Consider the following 23,147-nt stretch of genomic DNA (forward strand, 5'->3'; position numbering starts at 1 on the left):
ATGCTATTGTCTTTAGTGGAGGATAAGGATAATAGATCCTTATCCACTCTACCAAAGATTAGCCACATTCTCTAGACCTGCCAAGTGTTTACCAGGTCCCTTGTGGTTTCAAACTGTCCTACTATGGCAAAACAGACAGGACAGCAATATCAGAATTTCTGAACACATGGACTACAGGTTCCACCATTATGGCCACTCTGGACTTGCTGACCATGCTTTAGACACCCACCACAGGATACATTGGAAGAAGGCCACTCTACTCCACTGTGGTAAATACAAATATGATACACTATTCTTGGAATCTGCCTCAGCCCTGAGAAACTTTCCAAATCTCAACTTAATTTGAATGCATGAAACTGGTAGGAAATTTAGTTCACTCAAGGCACCATTTAGGACCCCTAGTCACAACTTGGATTGCCTTTCTTAGTCTCATTTACCTAGTGCCTTTTTAGTGCCTGTATGCATATATCATTGTTCTGTGATCCTTGGTGATGGCAATTGGACTTTTCCGAAATATCGGAAGTATTAATTAAAGTTGATTAATATTTGATCTATGTTGTAATTTCCTGAAAAATAATAGCCTTGAATACATTATTATGTCAATTGATTTCTGGAGCACCATGTAATTGTACTGTCTGTTATCTAAATTTTCAGTTGTGTTGTCCAACCAGCAAATTGCTCTCCTGCTGTGGTTGAAAAAAATTTAGAATTACTGTGTATGATTATCAACCCTTTTTTTTATGTGACTCTCCCACAAAAGGTGGTAAAACCATAGAACATTAGTCATGTGAGCTAAGGATTTTTTTTATTTTTTATTAATTTTATATAAATTTTTATTCCTTTTTTCCTGCTTTAGGATCGCTTATAGAACTTTTTCAGTCCATTTCAAGCCTACAGTAAACAGGATAATGGTCTTGCACTCAGTGATGAAATTAATCTCCCACTTCACAAACATCCATGCCCATAGTGGAATTTGAACACACAGCCTGCTGGTTTGAGAGTAGATACACTGTTTGGCCAACCAGCCTCACAACTTATTCTTTCCCTTGTACATAAGAGGAACTGATGTACTTAAGAAACAGGAGAACCAAAAAAAAAAAAAAATCATCATCATCATCAAATTCCTGCCATGTACCCTCAAGGGGTGTACAGAATATGATAGTATTACATCATTACTAACTTCCTATCTACAATTTTCCTCCAAATCAGTCTGTTACTTGTCAAGACTCCAACATTATCAGATCTTATATTTCTATTGTCTAAGACACTTTGTACCGTATCAATCCACCTATATCTTGGTCTTCCTCTGGGTCGTTTTCCTGCCAACCTGGCAGAGAACACTTGTTTTGCTAATCTTTCCTCTCCCATTCTATTTAAGTGACCATACCACCTGAGATTAGCTCGGCTAATGCATTCCTGGATGCTGAACAATGTCAAGTTCTTTCCTAATATCCTCGTTTTTAATATGATATTGCCATTGATGCCATCTGTTCACGCCTCTAATCTTTCTCAGGACTCTCATATCTGCGGTCTCTAGTCTTTGGTCAAGTGTTTTACTTCTGATCCAGCTCTCAGATCCATAAGTTAAAACTGGTTTGAACACTGTCTTGTATATAGCTAATTTAGTGTTCTGACTAATATCTCTCTTATTCCATATGAATTTATTCAATTGACTTCTCACCATACCAGCTTTGCTGATTCTGTTGTCCATTTCTATATTGAATTTATCATCTTCACTAAAAATCGTGCCTAAGTAGCTGAAATGTTTTACTTGTTCCACAGGTTCTCCATTCACAACACACTCGACATTTTCAATGATTCTGCCTATTTTCGTTGTCTTTGTCTTTTTATTGCTGACCTTCATACCATATCTATTATAACAGTTATTCAATTTAGTCAGAGAAACTTGCAGACTTGTAGCAGATTTATTAAGAAGTATAACATCGTCCGCATAAAGCAAAGAGCTGACATTAACATCTCCAATTTTGATATCATGTTTAATACCACTTTCCTTCATAATGTGATCCATATAGATAATGAATAACAGAGGGGATAATGTACATCCTTGTCTCACACCAGATTTAACATTAAACCATCTTCTTGTACTTCCTTCAATTCTAACTGCTGACTTACAACTCAAATAAAGACTAAGTATTGCTTGATATAATGCCCCATTGACACCATATAATTGTAGTGTATTGAATAGCTTCTCTCTTGGCACCTTGTCATATGCCTTTTCCAAATCGACAAAACTTAAATACAGATCTTTGTTATATTCCCATGCTTCCTCGACTATTTGTTGAAAATCTGATCCTGACAGCCTCTATTTTGCCTGAATCCAGCTTATTCTTCACCCAGCTTTTCTTCCACAATTCTTCTCAATCATTTCTCAAGTATACTTGCATAGATCTTGCCAGGAACACTTATTAGGGAAATGCCTCTGTAATTCTCACATTCAGTTTTATTTCCCTTTTTATAGATGGGTACTATGAGAGCTCTACTCCAATCATCGGGAATTCGTCCCTCTGTCCAGGCTTTCTGAACTATGCAGTGCAGCCACTGTAAGACTTTTATACCACCATACTTAGCATTTCTGGTCGAATATCATCTACTCCTGCTGCTTTTCCACATTTTAAGCCTTTGCTGGCTTTTTTTACTTCAAGTATGGATATGTATTCCTGACTGCATGCCTAGTTAGTGTTTTTTACCACTGTGCTGTCATCACTTCTTGTTTCATTTAGCAGTTTTTCAAAGTAATTACTCCATACTTCAAGGATATCTTTTTCTTCCGTTTCCATGTCACCTTTATCATCTCTAACTCCTTTTACAGTACTCTTTCCTCCATTCCTAACCTTCTTCAACAACTTCCAGAATATTTTGCCACCTTCTTGATATTCATTTTCTATATTCTTGCCAAAGTCCTGCAATTACTTTTGTTTAGCTAGTTTTACACAGTGTTTAGCTTTCTTGCATTTGTCTCTGTATTCTCTAAGAGCACAAGCTGTTATTTGCCAGGAACTTTTGATATGCTTTCTTCTTTTCCTTCACTGCCTGTTTAACTTCCTGTGTCCACCATGGAATTCTAATTTTTCTATCCTTGCAGACAACTTCACCACATGCCTCTCTAGCTGAATCAATCAGGGCTTGCCACCGAATCTCCAAGGTTTAATTCCTGTTCTCAAACTCTTTCATTTTTTCTTCAATAATCTTTGTGTATTTTAGTCTACAGTTCACATCTGAGAGCTGTTCAACTTTTATTTATTTTAAAACTTTCTTACGTGTTATTCTTTTCAATATGAAATTCAATTTTATCCTGTTCAAGACTAAATAGTGATCACTTCCAATTTCAAATCCTCTGTACACTCTGGTGTCCTGCACCAGGGAGAAAACATCACTATCAACAATGACATAGTCATTGAGACTTTTCTTATTCCTAGCCTCTTCTCTCCATGTGAATTTGTGCACATTTTTATGTTTGAACATGGTGTTAGTAATAACCAGTCCATGTCCTGAACAGAAATCCAAGATATTTGCCATTATTATTAGCTTTGCTCTTTTCTCCAAATTTTCCCAAAACATTTTTGTATGTCTGACAATCACTTCCTACTCTTCTATTTAGATCCCCAACAAGAACCAACTTTTCCTTTTTCATTGTGTCAGTTGCTTTTTCTAAAGTATCAAAAAATTCCTCCACTTCTACCTTAGTAGAACCTTCTGTGGGACCATAGGCACAAATAAGTCTTATTGTCCAGTTCCGCATTACTCTACTTGAGACTGCCTGCCATTCGAGAAGATTAGCCTCGTATTTTGTGTTGAATACTGTGGCTACTCCTTCTTTTCCTTGATTGTCATTGCCTGAATATAACATTTTGTATTTATTGCTCATAAAGATCTCACCAGTTTTTGTCTTTTGTTGAGTGATGTTGAGTTAGGGTGTGTTTTCAGATTTGTTCCAGTAGCTGACTTTTCGCTGTTCGCCCTGGTTCCCTGGCGGAAACAATGGGGGGCCTTGTTTAACCGGCGACGCCCCAGCCAGTATGAAATTTTGTCATGTTGTACCATCATTTTTTATTTTGGTTTAACCAATAAGAATACAATTTGGTCGGCTAAATCCCAAATTGCCAGCTCATCCTCGTTCGTTCAGTATCCAAGTAGATACCCAACAGGGTGCACCACGAGAAAGTGAGATTTAGACATTAGGTCAGAAGCACTGGTCGGTTCTCTGCATTCCTTTAAAGGCTATATGGAGGTCTCCTCTCAGTTATACAGCTTTGACCCTTAAGCACCCAAAAAAAAAAAAAAAAAAGCTCTAGGCAATTATCTCATGTTTGAACATTTAAATTCCACAGTCTTCTGAATTGTTCAATACAGAATCTTAATTTTAAAGTGGTCAGTAATGGATCATTCCCATGGACCTTAACAATAACACTGTAGTTATTACTGCAGAATGCCACACTGATCAATGAATTAAAACTTTTTGTATCTGAAATTAATGTAGGTGATTCTATTATGTTTTGAATTGTTGAATTGAAATCTGCAAACGAAAAAGGATCCATTATGTAAAGATTTTTTTTACAGACGGCTTTTGAAACATTTTTTAATTAGTTCATAATAATACAAATACTAACATTTAACTTGTCGTCTAATCATCCTTTTGTAGCAGTTGTAATTCCTAAGGCATATAGCAATAGTCTGAATGGAAGTATGATGTGAATGAATACAACTGATTCTGACTTATATTAAGGAAAACTGTAACATACATGCCACTCTTTTTGGAGCTGTCACTTGTTCAGATAGCTTTGAATCCCTTGTTTCTTTAATTTATTATTGTCATATAAATACACCCCTGATTTTGCTTTATGAAAAAGTTTTGCATATACCATACCCCAGTTTAAAACTTTAAGAAATAGATGGTAAATGTTGTTATGGCATTTTCAGATATTTTGATTTGGTTGAGAAAGGGTATTTCTACTCAACAATTCGTTGGCTTGCCTTTGTCATTGAGTCGTGCAATCTTGTTAATACCACACCAATCATATGCGTAGAGATGGAAGCAACCTGTAGAGGAAATGGCACATACAACAATAACAGAAAATGGTGAAAAAAAGTATGATAATGTGACAACTGGAAGTGGGAAACAGGTGATGCACAATCATTCTTGCAATTGGAAGAAAGTTGCTTCTTTACATAATATTCAAAAGGAAAACAATGGCGAAGGGGAAATTTCCTTCTGGAATTCATGTAACACTTCAAGAAAAAGGATGGATGGACACTACAATGGTTCAAGATTGGATTAGAACACTTTGAAACTAATCTCAAGACTGGAAGTAGCGATAGCGAATAGGATATTCTTGGTAAGTCATATCATTTTCAGTTTTTTTTAAATCGTGGTGATCTTATGATTCTGAAATGATAAAAGGACATGCAATAATGAAACTGTTTGTTTTAATTTAATTACAGAAGCATTGTCACATCCTCCCTATTCCCAAGAAGGGTGACAGATCCTTGTTATCAAACTATCGCCCAGTCTCTTTCTCTCTCACACCTCAGTCCTCTAAAGTAATGGAGAGAACCATCAACAGTCAACTTCTATGCTATCTTGAAAGTACTCGACTAATACATGACTGCCAGTACAGGGGATCTGCTCACCTATGTGACATACCTCTGGATAAGCACCATGGAAAAAAATCTAGTGCAACCACTTGGTTAATCCCAAGTGGTTCCACTAGATATCTCTAAGACTTTCAACCAGATCTGGCACATGGGCCTATACTCTCTACTGGCCGTGGTGGATGAAATTGTGAGACCTAATTGCACTTCTTATCCATATTATTCAATAGGTATTACAGAATCGTATCCAGATTTTGCTGGATGTCTATAGACGTCATGGCCAGTTGGGGTGTTAAGTAAGCTTCCATCATTTATTCTGTCCCATGACTTCTGCAACTGGATTGCCAGTTTTCTCACCAGACACACACTGCATGTGATGATTGATGGTTCCCTATTTTCTAATTGTGCAACTAATGCTGGGGTGCCACAAGGTTCTGTCCTCTCCCCACCTTTTTTCTTCTATCCATCAGTGACCTTCCCCAGTTGACTACCAGTCAATACATAGTTTTGCAGACAACAGTACACTACATTCCTCCTCCTCACTTGACAAATCTTGCACCAAACAAACCACCACAACTCACAGAGCAACAAACTCTGCAAGCCTAAATTCTGATTTCCAAATCTTGTCAATTTCAATACCTTCAAAACACAGTTCTGCCTTATTTCCTGCAATAAATATATTATCCCCTTACCTTTGACAATGACCAAATCTCTAGGCAAGATGACCTCTCTCTCTCTCTCCCTCTCCTTGAGATTACCTTGACATCAAGTTAAGGTAATCTCAATCTGCCTCCTCGGCATCCAAAAAAAAATTAGGATTTCTCTTTCATTCAAGGCATTACTTTATCCCCAAAGAGCTTAACCCTGTACAAATCAGAAATCTGCCCATTGATCGAGTGCTGCTCACACTTCTAGGGAGGTGTCCCTAAGAGCTCCCTAAAAATGCTTGATGGAATACAGAAAAGAGCAATTAAACTGATTAACAACTCATCTCTCACCATCTCACTCCAACCACTGTTGCACAGCCTCCTAGTATCTACTGTATACATCTTCTATAAATATTTTCATGATAAAGTTCATCAGAACTCAATAATTCCCCCCCCTCTCTCTCTCTCTCTACCAAATCCATTGAAACACGTGCAGTTAACACTCAACATCCCTTCACAAACTTCATACGCATAGAACTAGTTTCTCTTCCATTCCTACTGCTGCATTGTGAAACAGCCTTCCCTCCCATGTATTTCTTAAGGAACGATGCATAGGCTTTCACATCCACTGTGAAAAAGTTCCTCATTTCCCAATTCCCTACCATACAATGTACTATAGGTTGACCAACCAACCTCATGTGTATGGGGCCCAACATTAAAAAAAAAAAAAAAAAAAAAAAAAAAAAAAAAAAAAAAAAGCTGAAAAAACATAAACTAGTGATCAGCTTATAACATATCACAAGATGGGGACCAGGATATCACTGAAATTCCTGAAAAACATTGGTTAGTGAATAATGAGTGGGATGAATGGTTCTACTAGGACATCATGAAACTACAATATTGTGGAAAATGAAATGCTAGTATGATGCTGTTGTTCTGTGAGAGAATCACAGAGGTGGGGGCATAGTGCAAAATTCTCATAAACTCACTGGTAAATTATCAAAAATTTTTAAAGTTTATTTCAATATTTGGTTCTAACATATAGCTGGATCCATAACATCCTCCATTTTAATATGATAGGTGGCTTTCTTAGTAAGCTGATGATATCATAACCATTTTGTTTGTTTTTGCCTTGAGTGTAAGTTGTGTCTTGCTAGTACTTATCCATAGTATGACCTTAAGTTTGTCTGAGGAAAATGTATAAGTGATGAGAATATATTAACTACAGAGACTAAAAGCAGAAATTATTATTTATTTTTTATTTAAAAAAAAAGCAATAAGTTTGTCGGCTTTGCACATGCATACAAAATGAACGAATGGAATTGATTATTAGAACTATTATAAAAAATAGTTCATATTATGCAGCACATCAAAAGTCAACCAATGCAATCCACAATCACTTCCAAGAATACAGGCATATTTATAGAAGAAAAATGAAAAAAATATTGATGATTTTGATTAAAGACATGCAGTATTGAATGTTGATAAGTCTTATGCGTATACAAGAGAAAAGACAACTGTTGTATGCTATAAACTGATTTATGACAACTTAAGAGAAAAAGAGAGCTGCAGTAGTATGGATTGCACATACAGTATTACATATTCATAATAAATATGTAATATTGTGTGTTTGTATTAGTGCAACTAATACATACTAATACTAAAGCATATGTAATTGTAAGACAACTAATACTGTCTGTTTGTATTAGTCGTCTTACAATTACATATGCTTTTTTTTTTTGTATGCTATACAATACTGAATAAATATACACTTTCTCAGTTTTCTTTTAATAAAAAAAAACCACTTGTAGCTTTAATTATCCTTTGAAATGAACATATGTCAAAAATACAATCTATTTAAGCACCCTTGACTTGCACAGATTTTCAACTTATGCAGAAACCTTTAAAAGGAATTATCTGCATAAGTTGAGGACTTACTGTACTCTTAAGCATTGAAATTTGCATTTTTAAACTTTTTTTCTTTTTTTTTTGTATTTTCTTACCGATTTTGTAAATATAGTAAAATTTGAGGTTTTGTTGTTTTATATTAATTTTACATAATACTTTTTTTCTAATTGATAATTATTTATATATATATATATATATATATATATATATATATTTTTTTTTTTTTTTTTTTTTTTTTTATTGCACTCAAATCAAAATCACTTGGCTGTGATTTTTTGATATGCAGTTCCCCACCTCAGACAGTGAAATTTGATGATACTTTGTTAGTGACATGTTGGTTAGGGAGTAGAACAAAGCACTGAGCCCACAAGATGCCATACCATAAAATAATGTTAAACAGAAGAACTTTTGCAAAATTTTGATCCACTTTTGCATATTTATATATTACTTAGAGATGTATTTTTGTTTCCAGCTAGAGAGAGCGAGAACAAATCAGTTATTTATCTCGTCTCATAAGGTATAACAGGATATAACATCTGGATATCACCAGAGTGAAAGAGATACGATAAAACGTTCTGTTGTTAGGTATTGTGCATAATGGTATCAAAAGTTGTGCTCATCGAGTATGAACAGATATGCATCATGATCACGTTTAAAGATGTTATTAGTAAGGACTTGCAAAGCATGTACAAAACCCCATAACAGTGGTTAAACTGGGAAGAGTTTTACTGTTTCTTGAAAATAAACTGCTGAAATGGTTTGCAGAGACACATGAAAAAGATAATACAGATGCATCGTCAGAAATGATTTGGAAGAAGGCATAAGCACATTTTCTAACCTGAAAAAAGATTCAAACTGCAATATTGATATTTAAAAGCAGGTTATGGGTGTTTTATGCATTTTAAGAATTAAACTAGGATCCAACTGTTGAACCATGATAGCAAATTCATGGGAAATTTTGAAAAACTTTTTTCAAGATAATTCACAGTTGTTCAGTTTCTTATAAAACCAGTCTCTTTTGGAAAAAAAGATGTCCAAAAGAACATTCATTATGAAAAATGAACAGAAACTTCCAGGACTAGAGGTTATCTGCCATTGACATTGGTATTTGAATGCCTCTGGAGACTTCAGGGTGAAGCTTTTTTTTATATAATTTTGTGAACCTGAGTGCATTGAAAAATGTAAGTATTGCTCCTCATTAAGTCACACATGCCTTTCAATTATGACTCATAAGAGTCGTAATTGAAAGGCATGTGTGACCTGTGGAATTCTTCAAGATTGTTTTTGTAAACTATTTTAATACAGTAGAGCAGTATCTTCAGACTAAGAACTTGGTGAAGAAGGCTCCTGTCGGTTATTGATGTATCAGCTCAGAGTTTAGACCTTGAGTATCCCTGAGTTCATAAAAGTAAACTTTTTACCCCTAAACACCCAATTCGTTGATTGAACTACTTAGTTCAATCAACGAATTAATGCCATCAAGAATTATTATTGTGTCATTGTAAACTTTAAGCCTATCAGCTTACATTCTGATAATATTTTGTGGTGACTACTGAAGAAGGTAAGATGACAAAAGAATTCTGTAAAATATATCATGAAAGATGCTATAGATAACATTCACAAAGCATGGAAAAATGTGAGCCAGAAATCATCAACAGCATAAAAAAATTTATACCCACTCCCCCAAACTGCCTGATTTTGAAGTGTTTGGATCCACTGCAAAAAAAAAAAAAAAAAAAGAAAGAAACTGAAGTGGTACAGTTTCTAATCTCAGACTTGAGTTAACATTAGATGTAGAGATTGTCCAGTCTCATTCTAAAGATCCCTTTGAAGATAAAATCTTGAACAAAGAAGTTGCATCAGTACCCATATATAGACAGAGACTACAAAAGAACTTGTGATGCCAAATTTGAAGAAAAGTATTCACAAGGCACACAAACCGAAATCATTGTATTTGTATGACCCCCAACCATTGCAGAGCAGCATTCAAGGCACATGCATTTATCCTAAATGAAATGTGAAAACGGAAACAGATAAAAATTGATTCTTTTTCTAAGAAGAACCTGACTTACTCCTCCCTACCCTCAAAAGAATGCCATCAAGAATTTATTCCCTCCTCATCAGGCATCCGAAAAAAATTTTTTAGCTGTCTATTGTTTGCTGATGACAACATTAGGAGAATGGGAAAGTCCTTGGCTTTCTCCCTCCAAAGATAAACAGAGCTATTCTGATCTCCCCAATTACATAACTATAAAAATTAATGAACTTCATCCAGTGAGTTAAGGAACAGTTATTCCATAGGTGGATTGTGTTTTGTTTTAGAACAGATTGCCAAATAAAAGATTTTCATTTTTCATTTTTTAATTAAAAGTAATAGAGGTGTTTATGTATTAGTTATATTTTTTTTATTTTTTAAAATGAAAGTGTGATCTTGCTGTTGTGTTTATTTTAACATATTTTCTTGAAAAAAGGAAAGATCACAGAAGCATTTTTTACTGCATCATTATTGCAGCAGCATTTGGGCAATTTTATTAAGGACAAAAGAAAAAAGTCTCCATTACTTGCTGATAATGAACATATTTACTATGACATTTTTTAAATTCTAATTTATATAGTAAGCAAAACAACTGTATCAATTGAACTGTTGTTGTATATGCATAACCATTATTTTGTTTATTTCTTATTATAATCATTGCACATATAATTTTTTGAAATGTTGAAATTCCAGTATCCAGTTCATGGAAGGTTGAGAAAATTAAATCTTCTCAGCCACCTGTTACTCATCACATGCTTTAATTCTGGTATCTTAATATTACATTCAACAAAAGTGTTAAGTCTTTCCATCTCTCCCCTGCCCATCCTTTAAGTGGATTTATTTTTGTGAGCTGAAAAAGTTTCACTGACAGTGCTGTGCCATTTAACATCCAAATTGATCATTTGGACTTTTCATTATTAAATAGATATATATCAAAATAAACTGACTAAAATATCTTAATATTCAATTAGAATGAGTACTGAGTTATCTCATCTCATCTTTCCTTTACATATTAGCTTCAATGACCTGTTGCTGCCAAGCAATTTTAACTTCATATAAACCTTAATTAATTCTCTGATAGGCAATTAATCCTTTCACCATACTGTACTATGTGTTAAATGTGTGTAATTTCTGATGTTGGTCTATGTTATAGGATGAAAAAAAATCATGTTTCTTGGGGGCAGGGGGAGGAATCTCTGTTCCCTCTGTATGAGACTAACTTGCCTTCAGAAGCCCTTATAAAGGTTCATCATATCTTAGGTGGGGATTCAAAGAAAGGCTTTTCTAACTGGAGGACATCATTGTTATTGACTTGAGCCATGAAGTCTCTGAACTATTTTCATGGAAGAATTTTAGAGGAGTTATTTTAAGTTGAGAATTTAGTTTGTCAAATCTAAGACATATAGTTCCATAGTCCGTGTCTTTTTATCTGCACATTGCAAGGTTTTTAGGAACATATTCCTTGCATAGAGCAAAGTATTGCTGTATAAAATTTTATAAAATATCAGTAATAATATTTGTCATCAATCTTTCATTTGATGTATTAGATATAACATTCTGTTAAGCCTGATAACTTTCTGTTAAGTTTTTTATACGGCTGATTTCATTAAGGTCAGGGTAGTTAATCCTGTTTCTGTAGTCTCTTATGTCTTTCAGTACATTCTGATTTCTTTTCTATGAATAAATCCTCTTACATGTACTAATTAGAAGAATCTTGCCTACTAAGATGACTTATTCATATAAAAGGGATCAGAAAATGGAAGAGTTAGCCAGAGCCAATGAAAGGGAAGGTTGCAATGTAACAAGTTGTTACATTGCAATCCACAAGAAGATTGTTGCTCTGTCTTTGCTGAGGGAAGGGTGCAAAATTTTTTGGCTCTCATCAGTCCCAGAGGTCACTATAGTATTCAGCATCAAACATGAAAATAAAATTAATTCATTGGAAGACTTATTTGAAGGTTTATACAAGGTGTCACAATTTAATTCCCGTAATGTCTGCATGATGTTGCCCATATGGTGATTTGGTTGGAGTCATGTGAGTAATGACTAATGCATGCATAAACCTCAAGCTGATAGAGCCATTTGTTAGTTGGCTATTACAAAAACAATAGAGATCTGCATGTAAACTTGGGTGTAAAAAGGTATTATCAAAATTTGGAGCAGTGTGTTAACATCAAATTTTGTGTGAAAATCAGCAAAACTGCTACTGAAATGTTGGAGCTGTTGAAAGTGGTACATGGTGTGGATTCTCTGTAAAAGTCAAGTGTCTTTGAGTGGCATAAAGAGATTGAAAGATGTGAATGGCGACCCCAGAAGCAGGCAGCCAAACACAAAAATGACTGACACGAGTATGAACAGAGTGCGAGATTTGGTATGGCCTGGCAGATGATTAAGTGTGTGATTAATGGCTGATGAATTGCAAATGAATCGAGAAATAGTCAGGGTAATTTTAACTGAAGAATTGGGTATGCAAAAGATTTCTGCGAAGTTTGTGCCTTGGATCTTGATGGATGAACAGAAGCAGCGATGAGTTCAAGTTGTGACTGATCTTTCTGCAAATAAGCACATTTCCAAGAGTAATTACGGGTGACAAAACCTGGTGCTTCCAGTATGATCCCAAAACAAAAACCCCAGATTATGCAGTGGAAAACCCCAATTTCGCCACATCCGAAAAAAGCACACGTCACGTTCACAGTTCAAGACCATGCTGGTATGTTTCTTTGATCACAAGGGGATAGTTCCCTATGAATTCGTTGCACAGGGACAAACAATCAACCAACAATGCTATTCAAAGGTACTGAAAATATTACGAGATTCTGTTCAGAGAAAAAGACCGGAATGTGGCCAGACAAGTGAATCATCCATCATGACAGCGTGCCAAGCCATAGTGCACTCATTGTGAGAGAGTTTCTGTCCAAAAAATTGATTACCGAATTAGGTCATCCTGCTTATTCATCCAATGTAGCCCCATGTGTTTTCTGGCTGTTTCCAAAATTAAAGACTACACTAAAAGAACGAAGATTTTCTGACATTGCTGATATCCAGCATAATGCAATAAAGGAACTCGAGAGTATTCCAGAAAAAAAGTTCCAGGTCTGTTTCCAAAAATAGGAACACGATCTAAACCAGTGTATAAAAATGCATAGGGGGACTACTTCGAAGAAAACAGTAGCCACTAATGTATAGTTCCAAACGTAGGTTTCTTACAGGTGCATTCCGGGAATTAAATTGTCACACCTTGTATATTCCTTAGGAATCAGACCATATGCACATTGTCTAATGCCTGTTATACATCAGATAACAGGGTTTGTGGGTTGGAACACCCACATTCATATGTACTGTCGAATTACAACCTTTTGCAGGTGATCTACGTGAAAAAATATTCGCGACAAATTGTGGTTATTAATTTATTTGAATGGTAAAAGAAAACTGATGCAGGATTCTGTGGAAAAGCAGCTGGAGTATGTGACCTGAATTGCTTAAAATGGAGGTGTAAAAGTTTTACAGCAGTTATTAGTCATGATTCACAAGGCTTGTTCTAAAAGTCGAATCCTAATTTATGAACATTTTTATATTTATATATAATTTTTCAATCTCTTAGTGTTGTATTTTTATGCCATTAAATCTCAAAATGAGAAAAATGAACGCTTTCTCTTCCTTTGTTTATTTTCAGGAAAATCGGTGTCTTTTCTTTCCATGGATGATTGGAATGATCTTAGAAATTCTGCTTATGATTGCTGTTGGACTGTGGTTTATAGTTCGGTATTATAATAATGTAAGTTATTCTGTGATTACCTTGTACTGGCAAACTCATTAATTTTAATCATATAACAGGTGTCATTTATCCAGTATTTTTTACTTCAGTGAAGCTTTGCTGTCATTACTGGACTGGCCAACTCATTAATTTTAATCATATAACAGGTGAAATTTTTATTATGCACTATAAGACTATGATAGTTATTTATCCAGTATTTTTTCTTCAGTCAACAGACTGGCTTGAAGAAAAAGAAATTTTGAGTAAGTGGTATGAGGTTGCAGAATAAAAGTTCCAAGGTTGGTTAGCCATTCTTCTTAGAGTAAATTTATTAATTCCCATTTTTATAATCATTGTGATTTAATATTTGTCATTAAATATTTATCCCATTAGATATTTGTTCATTTTATAGCTAATTTTTGGACATTTTTAGAAGTTATGTAATTTACTAATTATGTGATCATTCTAGAATTTGTGTAGCTTACTAATTAGTGGAACAGACAAGATGGTACGCTTTTGAAAAAATCAGCACATGCTTAGTTTTGCATCATTACTGAATAAAATATATTGTAATTATAAATTTTGCATTTATGTGTTTTAAGAGGCATTCTGCAAAATACTTTTGCAAACAAACCTAATAATTGATTTTGTTTGTCTGCAAGCATATAACCTTGTTCAGTGGTTATATGCTTGCAGACTTATTGCAAAATTTTGAACGCAATTTGATACTTAGAATATTTTCAAAATTTGCCAAGGTATCTCAATTTTAGTTAAATAAGACCATTTTTGACAAAAGTAAACAAACAATACAAAAAAAACATAACATTTTATGTTACAAATGACAATAAATAAACTGCTTGTTCTGCATGCAAGAACTGCAATTTACTCACATTTTGAAATGCATCCTTTTTATGATTGTCTTGAATTATTTTTTATATACAAGGGTCCTTCTCATGTAAAGTTTTAAACATTAATACTGTGGGTCAGTGAAAAGTTTGATAATCTGGGAATCCTGATCTTAGAGATCAGACAGTACTTTTTCAAGCTTCTAATAAGCAGTGTGGATGTCTCACAACTGGTGATGAAAATCATCTATCTGTCACTCAAGACATTAAAAAAAAATTCCAAACTTCAGTGAGATTGGAATCTACAACCTGTATGTCAGAACATGGAGAGACTATCCACTCAGCCAATTAGGCCAGCATCATGTGCTTGTTAAAATTTGGCATACTTTTTTTAATGAGTATTATCTCTAATGAATTGGCACAACTAATACTTGAAACTTTGCAAATGTTCCTGGAAAATAATGTGTAGGAGTAATTTCAGAAGTTGTGCATGCAGTGCATACATGACCAGTAGGATGATGTAATTCTCACTTTCAAATCAGTTGTAAGAAAAACTGAGTAAAAATGTTCTTGATCCATGGCATCATAATGGAGGAAGAATCTAACTCAAGTCAAATATTGCACAATGACCAGGCCACATTTTACTTGAAGTATCTGATGTTATGGAAAAGTCTAGGTAGTAAGTATTTCATCATCTCCACACTGTCCTTTCATAAGTTCTCCAGACTTCAGTCTCTTCCCTAAGTTGCAAGCACCTCACTACCATTAATAAAGTTTCTGCTGAAGTGACATGATTTATCATGCACATTAACAAGAAAGGTTTGGGGAAGAATACAAGTAATATAATCATCAAATTTCAGATATTGTATCCTCAAGAGGTGTGTACAGTTAGCAATAATCAATGTTCCTTCTAAGCTGCATGGGTGTGTGGCCATGCAGTCAGTGACCAAGATGCTCCTGCACATGTTGAAATTTAAAAAAAAAAAGTGCTGGTTCTAAGTCACTATTTACATGTTGTATTTGCTTTCCTTTCCTGATGCTCTGCGTATATTGGTTTATCAGCTGCCGTTGGATTGGTCCAGTTAGGTCATGTGATCTTGGCTGGCCTCATTACAATTGAAATAGGCATCCTCCCTATGTTCAAACAGATGAGAAAGTGATGATTGGATGGAACAGTTGCTTTACTAGAGTAATCTAGCAGCAGAAACCTGAAGTTATGTGAGACAGACTCAAAGCCCTGCATAAAGGTGGCGTTACTTTCAAAGTGCTGCACAATTGTCAAGTTATTTAAAAATTTTCTGCTTCAGAGCAATAGCAAGTATGCACAGCTGTAAAAAAAAAATTAGAGGGAATATTGGTAATGATGTAATTCTACAATTTACTACAATTAGTAAATTCCTATTGACAGTGTACATCCAAAGTGTCTTAAGGCCTTTTATCCACATCAAATCCACCTAGATCTTGTCTCTTTCTAGGTCTTTTTTTTATTATTATTAATATAAAAAATACAGGAAAACCTCGCTTAATGCGAATTCGATATGCACAATAACAGAGCCGGCGGTGCAAGATGTGCATTTGCATGGGGGCGGCAAAGTTGGCATAAACTATATGAAAAATAAGGGAGAAGGGGCGGCAAACTTCCTAGGGGCAGCCCTGCACAATAATCAGTTAGTGTGATTGAGTGAAAAGATACTATTTCCTGCTTTATGCAAGTGATTAATCAGTTGATGCGATTTTTTTATATTATGCAAAATTTTAAGTTATGTGAAATTTTTTGTCGCCACTCTGCAACGAGTGGAAAAGCTGGAACTCATTAAGAGATATGAAAGTGACACCAGTAATACAATGATTGTGTGAGACCTGGGATACAGCAAGTCTACAGTTTGGACTGTATTATTAAATAAGAGCAAAGAATACAAAAAAAAAAAAGGAAAAGTTGCTACTGCTTCTTTAAGCATGCAGATCACCCGAAATAGAAGCCATGTAATGATCGAGATGGAGTATCGTCTATCGCTCTGGATTGAGGATCATAACCAAAAAAAGAATACCTATTAGACTAAAAGATTAAATTTCAAGAGGAATGTGAAAGCTTTACTGTGAGTTTAGGATGGTTTAACCGTTTTAAAAATCGAGCTGGACTGCATAACTTAAGAATAAGTGAAGAATCTGCTAGTGCTGATAAAGATTCTGCAGCCAAGTTTCCTGAAGAATTGCCAAGGATAATTCAGGAGAGTGATTGTGATAATCAGCGAATATTCAACATCAATGAAATTGGTCTCTTGGAAGCGTATGCCAATAAAAACTTTCATAGCTAAAACTGAAGCATCTCAACCAGGATACAAAGTACCTAAAGATCATCTTACACTTTTATTAGGAGGCAATGCAGAAGGCGACTTTAAACTCAAGCCTATGTTAGTTTATTGTGTGCAAAATCTAAGATCTAATATTATTGAAGAAATTTGGAAAAGAACTTGGATTTAATGAACTGGATAATGAAGATGTGAGAAATTTGCTCGATTCCCATTCAGAAGATTTAAGTGAGAATGATTTTCAACTAGAAGAACAGCGTGCATATGAAGAAGATAAGGAGTGCAAGCAAGAAGAGAATGTTATGTCTAAGAAGCTAACTGAAAAGAATTTGAGCTAGTTTTCAATCACATTGAGCATGATAAAAAAATATTTGTTTGATGCTGATCCTGATATAGAACAAAGCTTCGAAGTACACCGAATCTTGATGAAGCGATCGCTGGCTATCGCAAATTGCATGACAAGATGAAAAAGTTGAGCACGATTCAAACATTTTTGCTCAATTTTTTTGTAAAAAAAAGTAGCTTAACAAAAATTTATGTCGAGACATTAAATAAAAATTTAAGCAATTGATTTTTATTAACTTTGATGATTTTATCCTCTAAATATAGCTTATACTGTAATTTTTTTCCAAATTTACTCTAACTGATGGACGAATTATAATTATTCCTATTGTTTATTGTATTCGCTTAATGCACATTAATTGGTGGATAATTAATTGCGTTAAGCGAGTTTCCTGTATAAGACATGCCGAAACATTGGGCAGCAAAAATATCAGAATATAGATTATCTGAAGGCCTGTAAATGTACTTTGTTAAATAAATGTTTGGTTTAGAAACAGAAGTACACCATACAGAACTTTTGAAATGACCTTCTATTTATTGAATCTTGATGAGAGAAGAATAGTAAATGATTTATTAGATCTTAGTTTAAGAGAGAATATTTTTGGAATACTAGATTAACTTACAATATTAAATCTGAAAATGAGAATAAAATATTAAATAATATGAGCATGAATACAATATTATTAAAGAACACGTAAGTCCACAGTAATAACTTTTAATTAATAAATCATCATCAAATTCCTGCCGTGTACCCTCAAGGGGTGTACAGGATATGATAGCACTACATGAAAAATTTACATCATTACTAAATTCCTATCTACAATTTTCCTCCAAATCAGTCTGTTACTTGTCAAGACTCCAACATTACCAGATCTTATATTTCTATCGTCTATCTTTGTACTGTATCAATCCACCTATATCTTGGTCTTCCTCTGGGTTGTTTTCCTGCCAACTTGGCAGAGAACACTTGTTTTGCTAATCTTTCCTCGCCCATTGCGTTAGCAGAGCTAATCTCAGGTGGTATGGTCACTTAAATTAACTCTGCTAACGCATTCCTGGATGCTGACAATGTCAAGTTCTTTCCTAATATTCTCGTTTTTAATATGATATTGCCATTGATGCCATCTGTTCATGCAACTAATCTTTCTCAGGACTCTCATATCTGCGGTCTCTAGTCTGTGGTCAAGTGTTTTACTTCTGATCCAGCTCTCAGATCCATAAGTTAAAACTGGTTTGAACACTGTCTTGTATACAGCTAATTTAGTGTTCCGACTAATTTCTCTCTTATTCCATATCAATTTATTCAATTGACGTCCCACCATACCAGTTTTGCTGATTCTGTTGTCCATTTCTATATTTAATTTACCATCTTCACTAAAAATCGTGCCTAAGTAGCTGAAATGTTTTACTTGTTCCACAGGTTCTCCATTCACAACACAGTTGACATTTTCAATAATTCTGCCTATTTTCGTTGTCTTTTTATTGCTGACATTCATACCATATCTATTACAACAGTTATTTAATTTAGTCAGAGAAACTAGCAGACTTGTAGCAGATTTATTAAGAAGTATAACATCGTCCGCATAAAGCAAAGAGCTGACATTAACATCTCCAATTTCGATATCATGTTTAATACCACTTTCCTTCATAATGTGATCCATATAGATAATGAATAACAGAGGGGATAATGTACATCCTTGTCTCACACCAGATTTAACATTAAACCATCTTCCTGTACTTCCTTCAGTTCTAACTGTTGACTTACAACTCAAATAAAGACTAAGTATTACTTAATATAATGCCCCATTGACACCATATAACTGTAGCGTATTGAATAGTTTCTCTCTTGGCACCTTGTCATATGCCTTTTCCAAATCAACAAAACTTAAATACGAATCTTTGTTATATTCCCATTATTTCTCCACTATTTGTCGTACAGTGAAGATCTGATCCTGACAGCCTCTATTTGACCTGAATCCAGCTTGCTCTTCACTAAGCTTTTCTTCCACAATTCTTCTCAACCGTTCCTCAAGCATACTTGCATTATATCTTACCAGGAACACTCAATAGGGATATACCTCTGTAATTCTCACATTCAGTTTTATTTCCCTTTTTATATATAGGTACTATGAGAGCTCTACTCCAATCATTGGGAATTCGTCTGTCTGTTCAGGCACTCTGAGCTATGCAGTGCAGCCACTGTAAGCCTTTTATACCACCATACTTCAGCATTTCTGGTCGAATATCATCTATTCCTGCTGCCTTTCCACATTTCAAGCCTTTGATGGCTTTTTCTACATGAAGTATGGATATTTATTCCTGACTTCATGACTGGTCAGTGTTTTTTATCACTGCTTGTTTCATTTAGCAAATTTTTGAAGTAATTACTCCATACTTCAAGGATATCTTTTTCTCCCGTTTTCATGTCACCTTTATCATCTCAAATTCCTTTTACAGCACTCCTTCCTCTATTCCTAAACTTCTTCAACAACCTCCAGAATATTTTGCCACCTATTTGATATTTATTTTCTATGTTCTTGCCAAAGTCCTCCCATGACTTTTGTTTAGTTGTTTTACACACTGTTTAGCTTTTTTATATTTGTCTCTGTATTCTCTAAGAGCACAAGCTGACTTATTTGCCAGGAACATTTGATATGCTTTCTTCTTTTCCTTCACTGCCTGTTTAACTTCCTGTGTCCACCGTGGAGTTCTGATATTTCTATCCTTGCATACAACCTCACCACATGCATCTCTGGCTAAATCAATCAATGTTTTCTTCAGGATTTGCCACTTACTCTCCAAGGTTTGGTTTATGTTCTCAAAAGCTTTAATTTTGTCTTGAATAATGTTTGTGTATTTTAGTCTACAGTTTACATCTGAGAGCTGCTCAACTTTTATTTTCTTTAAAACTTCCTTACATGTTTTTGTTTTCAGTATGAAATTCAGTTTTATCCTGCTCAAGACTAAATAGTAATCCTGTCCAATTTCAAAACCTCTCTACACTCTGGTGTCCTGCACCAGGGAGAAAACATCATTATCAACAATAACATAGTCAATGAGACTTTTGTTATTCCTAGCCTCTTCTCTCCATGTGAATTTGTGCACATTTTTATGTTTGAACATGGTGTTAGTAATAACCAGTCCATGTCCTGAGCAGAAATCCAACAGATATTTTCCATTATTAATAGCTTTGCTCTTTTCTCCAAATTTTCCCAAAATATTTTTGTATGGCTGACAATCACTTCCTACTCTTCTATTTAGATCCCCAACAAGGACCAACTTTTTCTTTTTCATTGTGTCAGTCGCTTTTTCTAAAGTATCAAAAAATTCCTCCACTTCTACCTTAGTAGAACCTTCTGTGGGACCATAGGCACAAATAAGTCTCATTGTCCAGTTCCCCATTCTCATATTTGCCCACATCACTCTACTTGAGATAGCCTGCCATTCAAATAGATTAGCCTCGTATTTAGTGTTGAATACTATGGCTACTCCTTTTCCTTGATTGTCATTTCTTGAATATAACATTTTCTATTTATTGCTCAGAAAGATCTCACCAGTTTTTGTCTTTTTTTGTTTCAGCCACCCCTATTATGTCGATCTGGTACTTATCTAATTCCTCAGCTAGCTCCATTTCTTTGCCATTCAGGCTTCTTACGTTGATAGTACCGATCTTTAACTCTGGTGATGTTGAGTTGGGGTGTGTTTTCACATTTGTTCCAGTAGCTGACTTTTCGCTGTTCGCCCTGGTTCCTGGCGAAACCAACGGGGGGCCTTGTTTAACTGGGTGAATCCCCAGCCAGCATGAAATTTTGTCATGTTGTACCATAATTTTTTATTTTGGTTTAACCAATAAGAATACAATTTGGTCGGCTAAATCCCAAATTGCCAGCTCATCCTCGTTCATTCAGTATCCAGGTAGATACCCAACAGGGTGCACCACGAGATGGTGAGGATTGGACATTAGGTCAGAAGCCCTGGTCGGTTCTCCACATTTCTTTAAAGGCTATGTGGAGGTCTCCTCTCAGTTATACAGCTTTGATCCTTAAGCACCCCTTTTATATATATTAAAAAAAAATTAAAATCAAATGTGCTAAATAACCTGAAACAGCTTTATTTGGAAAATGGATTTTGTAGACTGCACATTGTATTTCAGTTGTTGAAAAACTATTTCTTCAAAGACAGACATTAATGGCTGCAAGTTGATCTTAAAATTTACTCTGTACAGTTCGTTGCACATGAGCTGAAAAACAATCTCCCATATTATGTAGTATATTCAGCACTGCAGTCATAAACATTAATTTACATATTTCTTGTTATTTTTTCCTATGATGCATACTTGTTAGGTATAAGGAAGAATATAAATAATCACACCATCTGGATGCAAAACAGGTAAGGCGAAAGAACTAATTGTCTTGGTTGGCACAAATGATTTGAGAGACAAGAAATATTCTGTGAGGGAGGATGTAAAGGAGTTGTTAGAAGAAGCAAAACTGAAGGGCAGGAAAATGAAGATTGTGTCTCCTGCCATGCTATGATAGAGGCAAACTGAGGAGGAGAGTGTTGGTAGCAAATGAATCAACATGTGAGTTGTGCAGAAGGAACAATGTAGGATTTTGTGGATCTGTCATCTGTGTTTGATGGAAGGAAGGGTTTGTATAATGCTGATAGACTGCATCTGAATGTTTTGGTGTTAGGTGTCTAGATAGTTTTGTTCATCGAGCATGCTGAAGCTCAAATTCAGGAAAACTTAAGCAGCTGAGTTTGTGTGATGGCACCCCCATGAAGCCAGTGAATGTGAGAATGACCAAATGTAGAATCTAGTCTCTCAAGCAAAAATATTGAATAAGGTAGTCACAGGAAGTAAAGATAGGTGGTGGGGCCTAAAGGAATGCTGCAGTTGTTTGCATTGATTAGTGCAACCTTCCCAAAAGTTATAGGCATTAATGAGACTTGGCTAACAGATAATGTAGTTACAGGAATAGAATGTGAAGGGTTTAGTATTTTCAGATAAGATAGAGAAGATAGGATGAGGAGAGGAGTACTGCTGATAGCAGATGAATTGCAGCCAAAAAGAAAAGGAGATAGGCAGGAGAGTGGTTGGTCATTTAAAGCTGTCTGGTGTGAGATCAAGGCCAATAAGACAAAATATACCATTGTTGGCTGCTACTATAGGCCAGGGATGATCTGGAAAACATGTATCAACTATGGAGATAGAAGAAATATCACATGGAAGGAAGTAAATGAAATTTATACACCTACTGAGAGATAATTACTTGAGGCAGCATGTGATGTGGAGGAGACTAGGGGTGTGAGAGAGAATTTGTACTTGATAATAGGATCAGAAGAGCTATCCATAATCAGGATGGACATTGCCTCCAAATGGGAAATTGTAAAACATGAGGAATTTTCTATCAAGAAGGGGTATATGTGGAACTACAAGGCAGGTGATTATGACAAGCTTAGGAGGAAGCTTAAATCTGTACCATGGCATAAAACACTGCAAGGGAAGGATGTTGGTAGTGCACAGGAGATAGTTAAGGGTCATCTAGAGGAAACAATATTAAATTGCATACCTTAGGCAAGGAGGGTTGATCAGGTAGGAGTTAGATGGATGAGTAATATAATTAAGCATGAGCTGCGGAGGAAGAAAATCCTGTGGAGGGTATATCATAAGAGTGGTGGCCAGCACAGGAAGGA

General features: G+C 35.1%; 1 protein-coding gene across 1 annotated transcript in view; it reads left to right on the plus strand.

The window, feature by feature from the left end:
- LOC150107335 (uncharacterized) overlaps positions 1-23,147 on the plus strand; it is a 76,494-nt gene that overhangs the window by 37,175 nt on the left and 16,172 nt on the right. The window contains exon 4 of the mRNA XM_090391200.1: positions 13,874-13,975. Coding sequence (XP_090247326.1) covers positions 13,874-13,975 — 102 coding nt within the window. The remainder of the gene's footprint in view (positions 1-13,873; positions 13,976-23,147) is intronic.

The sequence above is a fragment of the Typopeltis vanoorti genome, chromosome 4, assembly GCF_054136105.1.
Source record: "Typopeltis vanoorti isolate ZY-2024b chromosome 4, IOZ_Tvanoo_1.0, whole genome shotgun sequence".
NCBI lineage: Eukaryota > Metazoa > Arthropoda > Arachnida > Uropygi > Thelyphonidae > Typopeltis > Typopeltis vanoorti.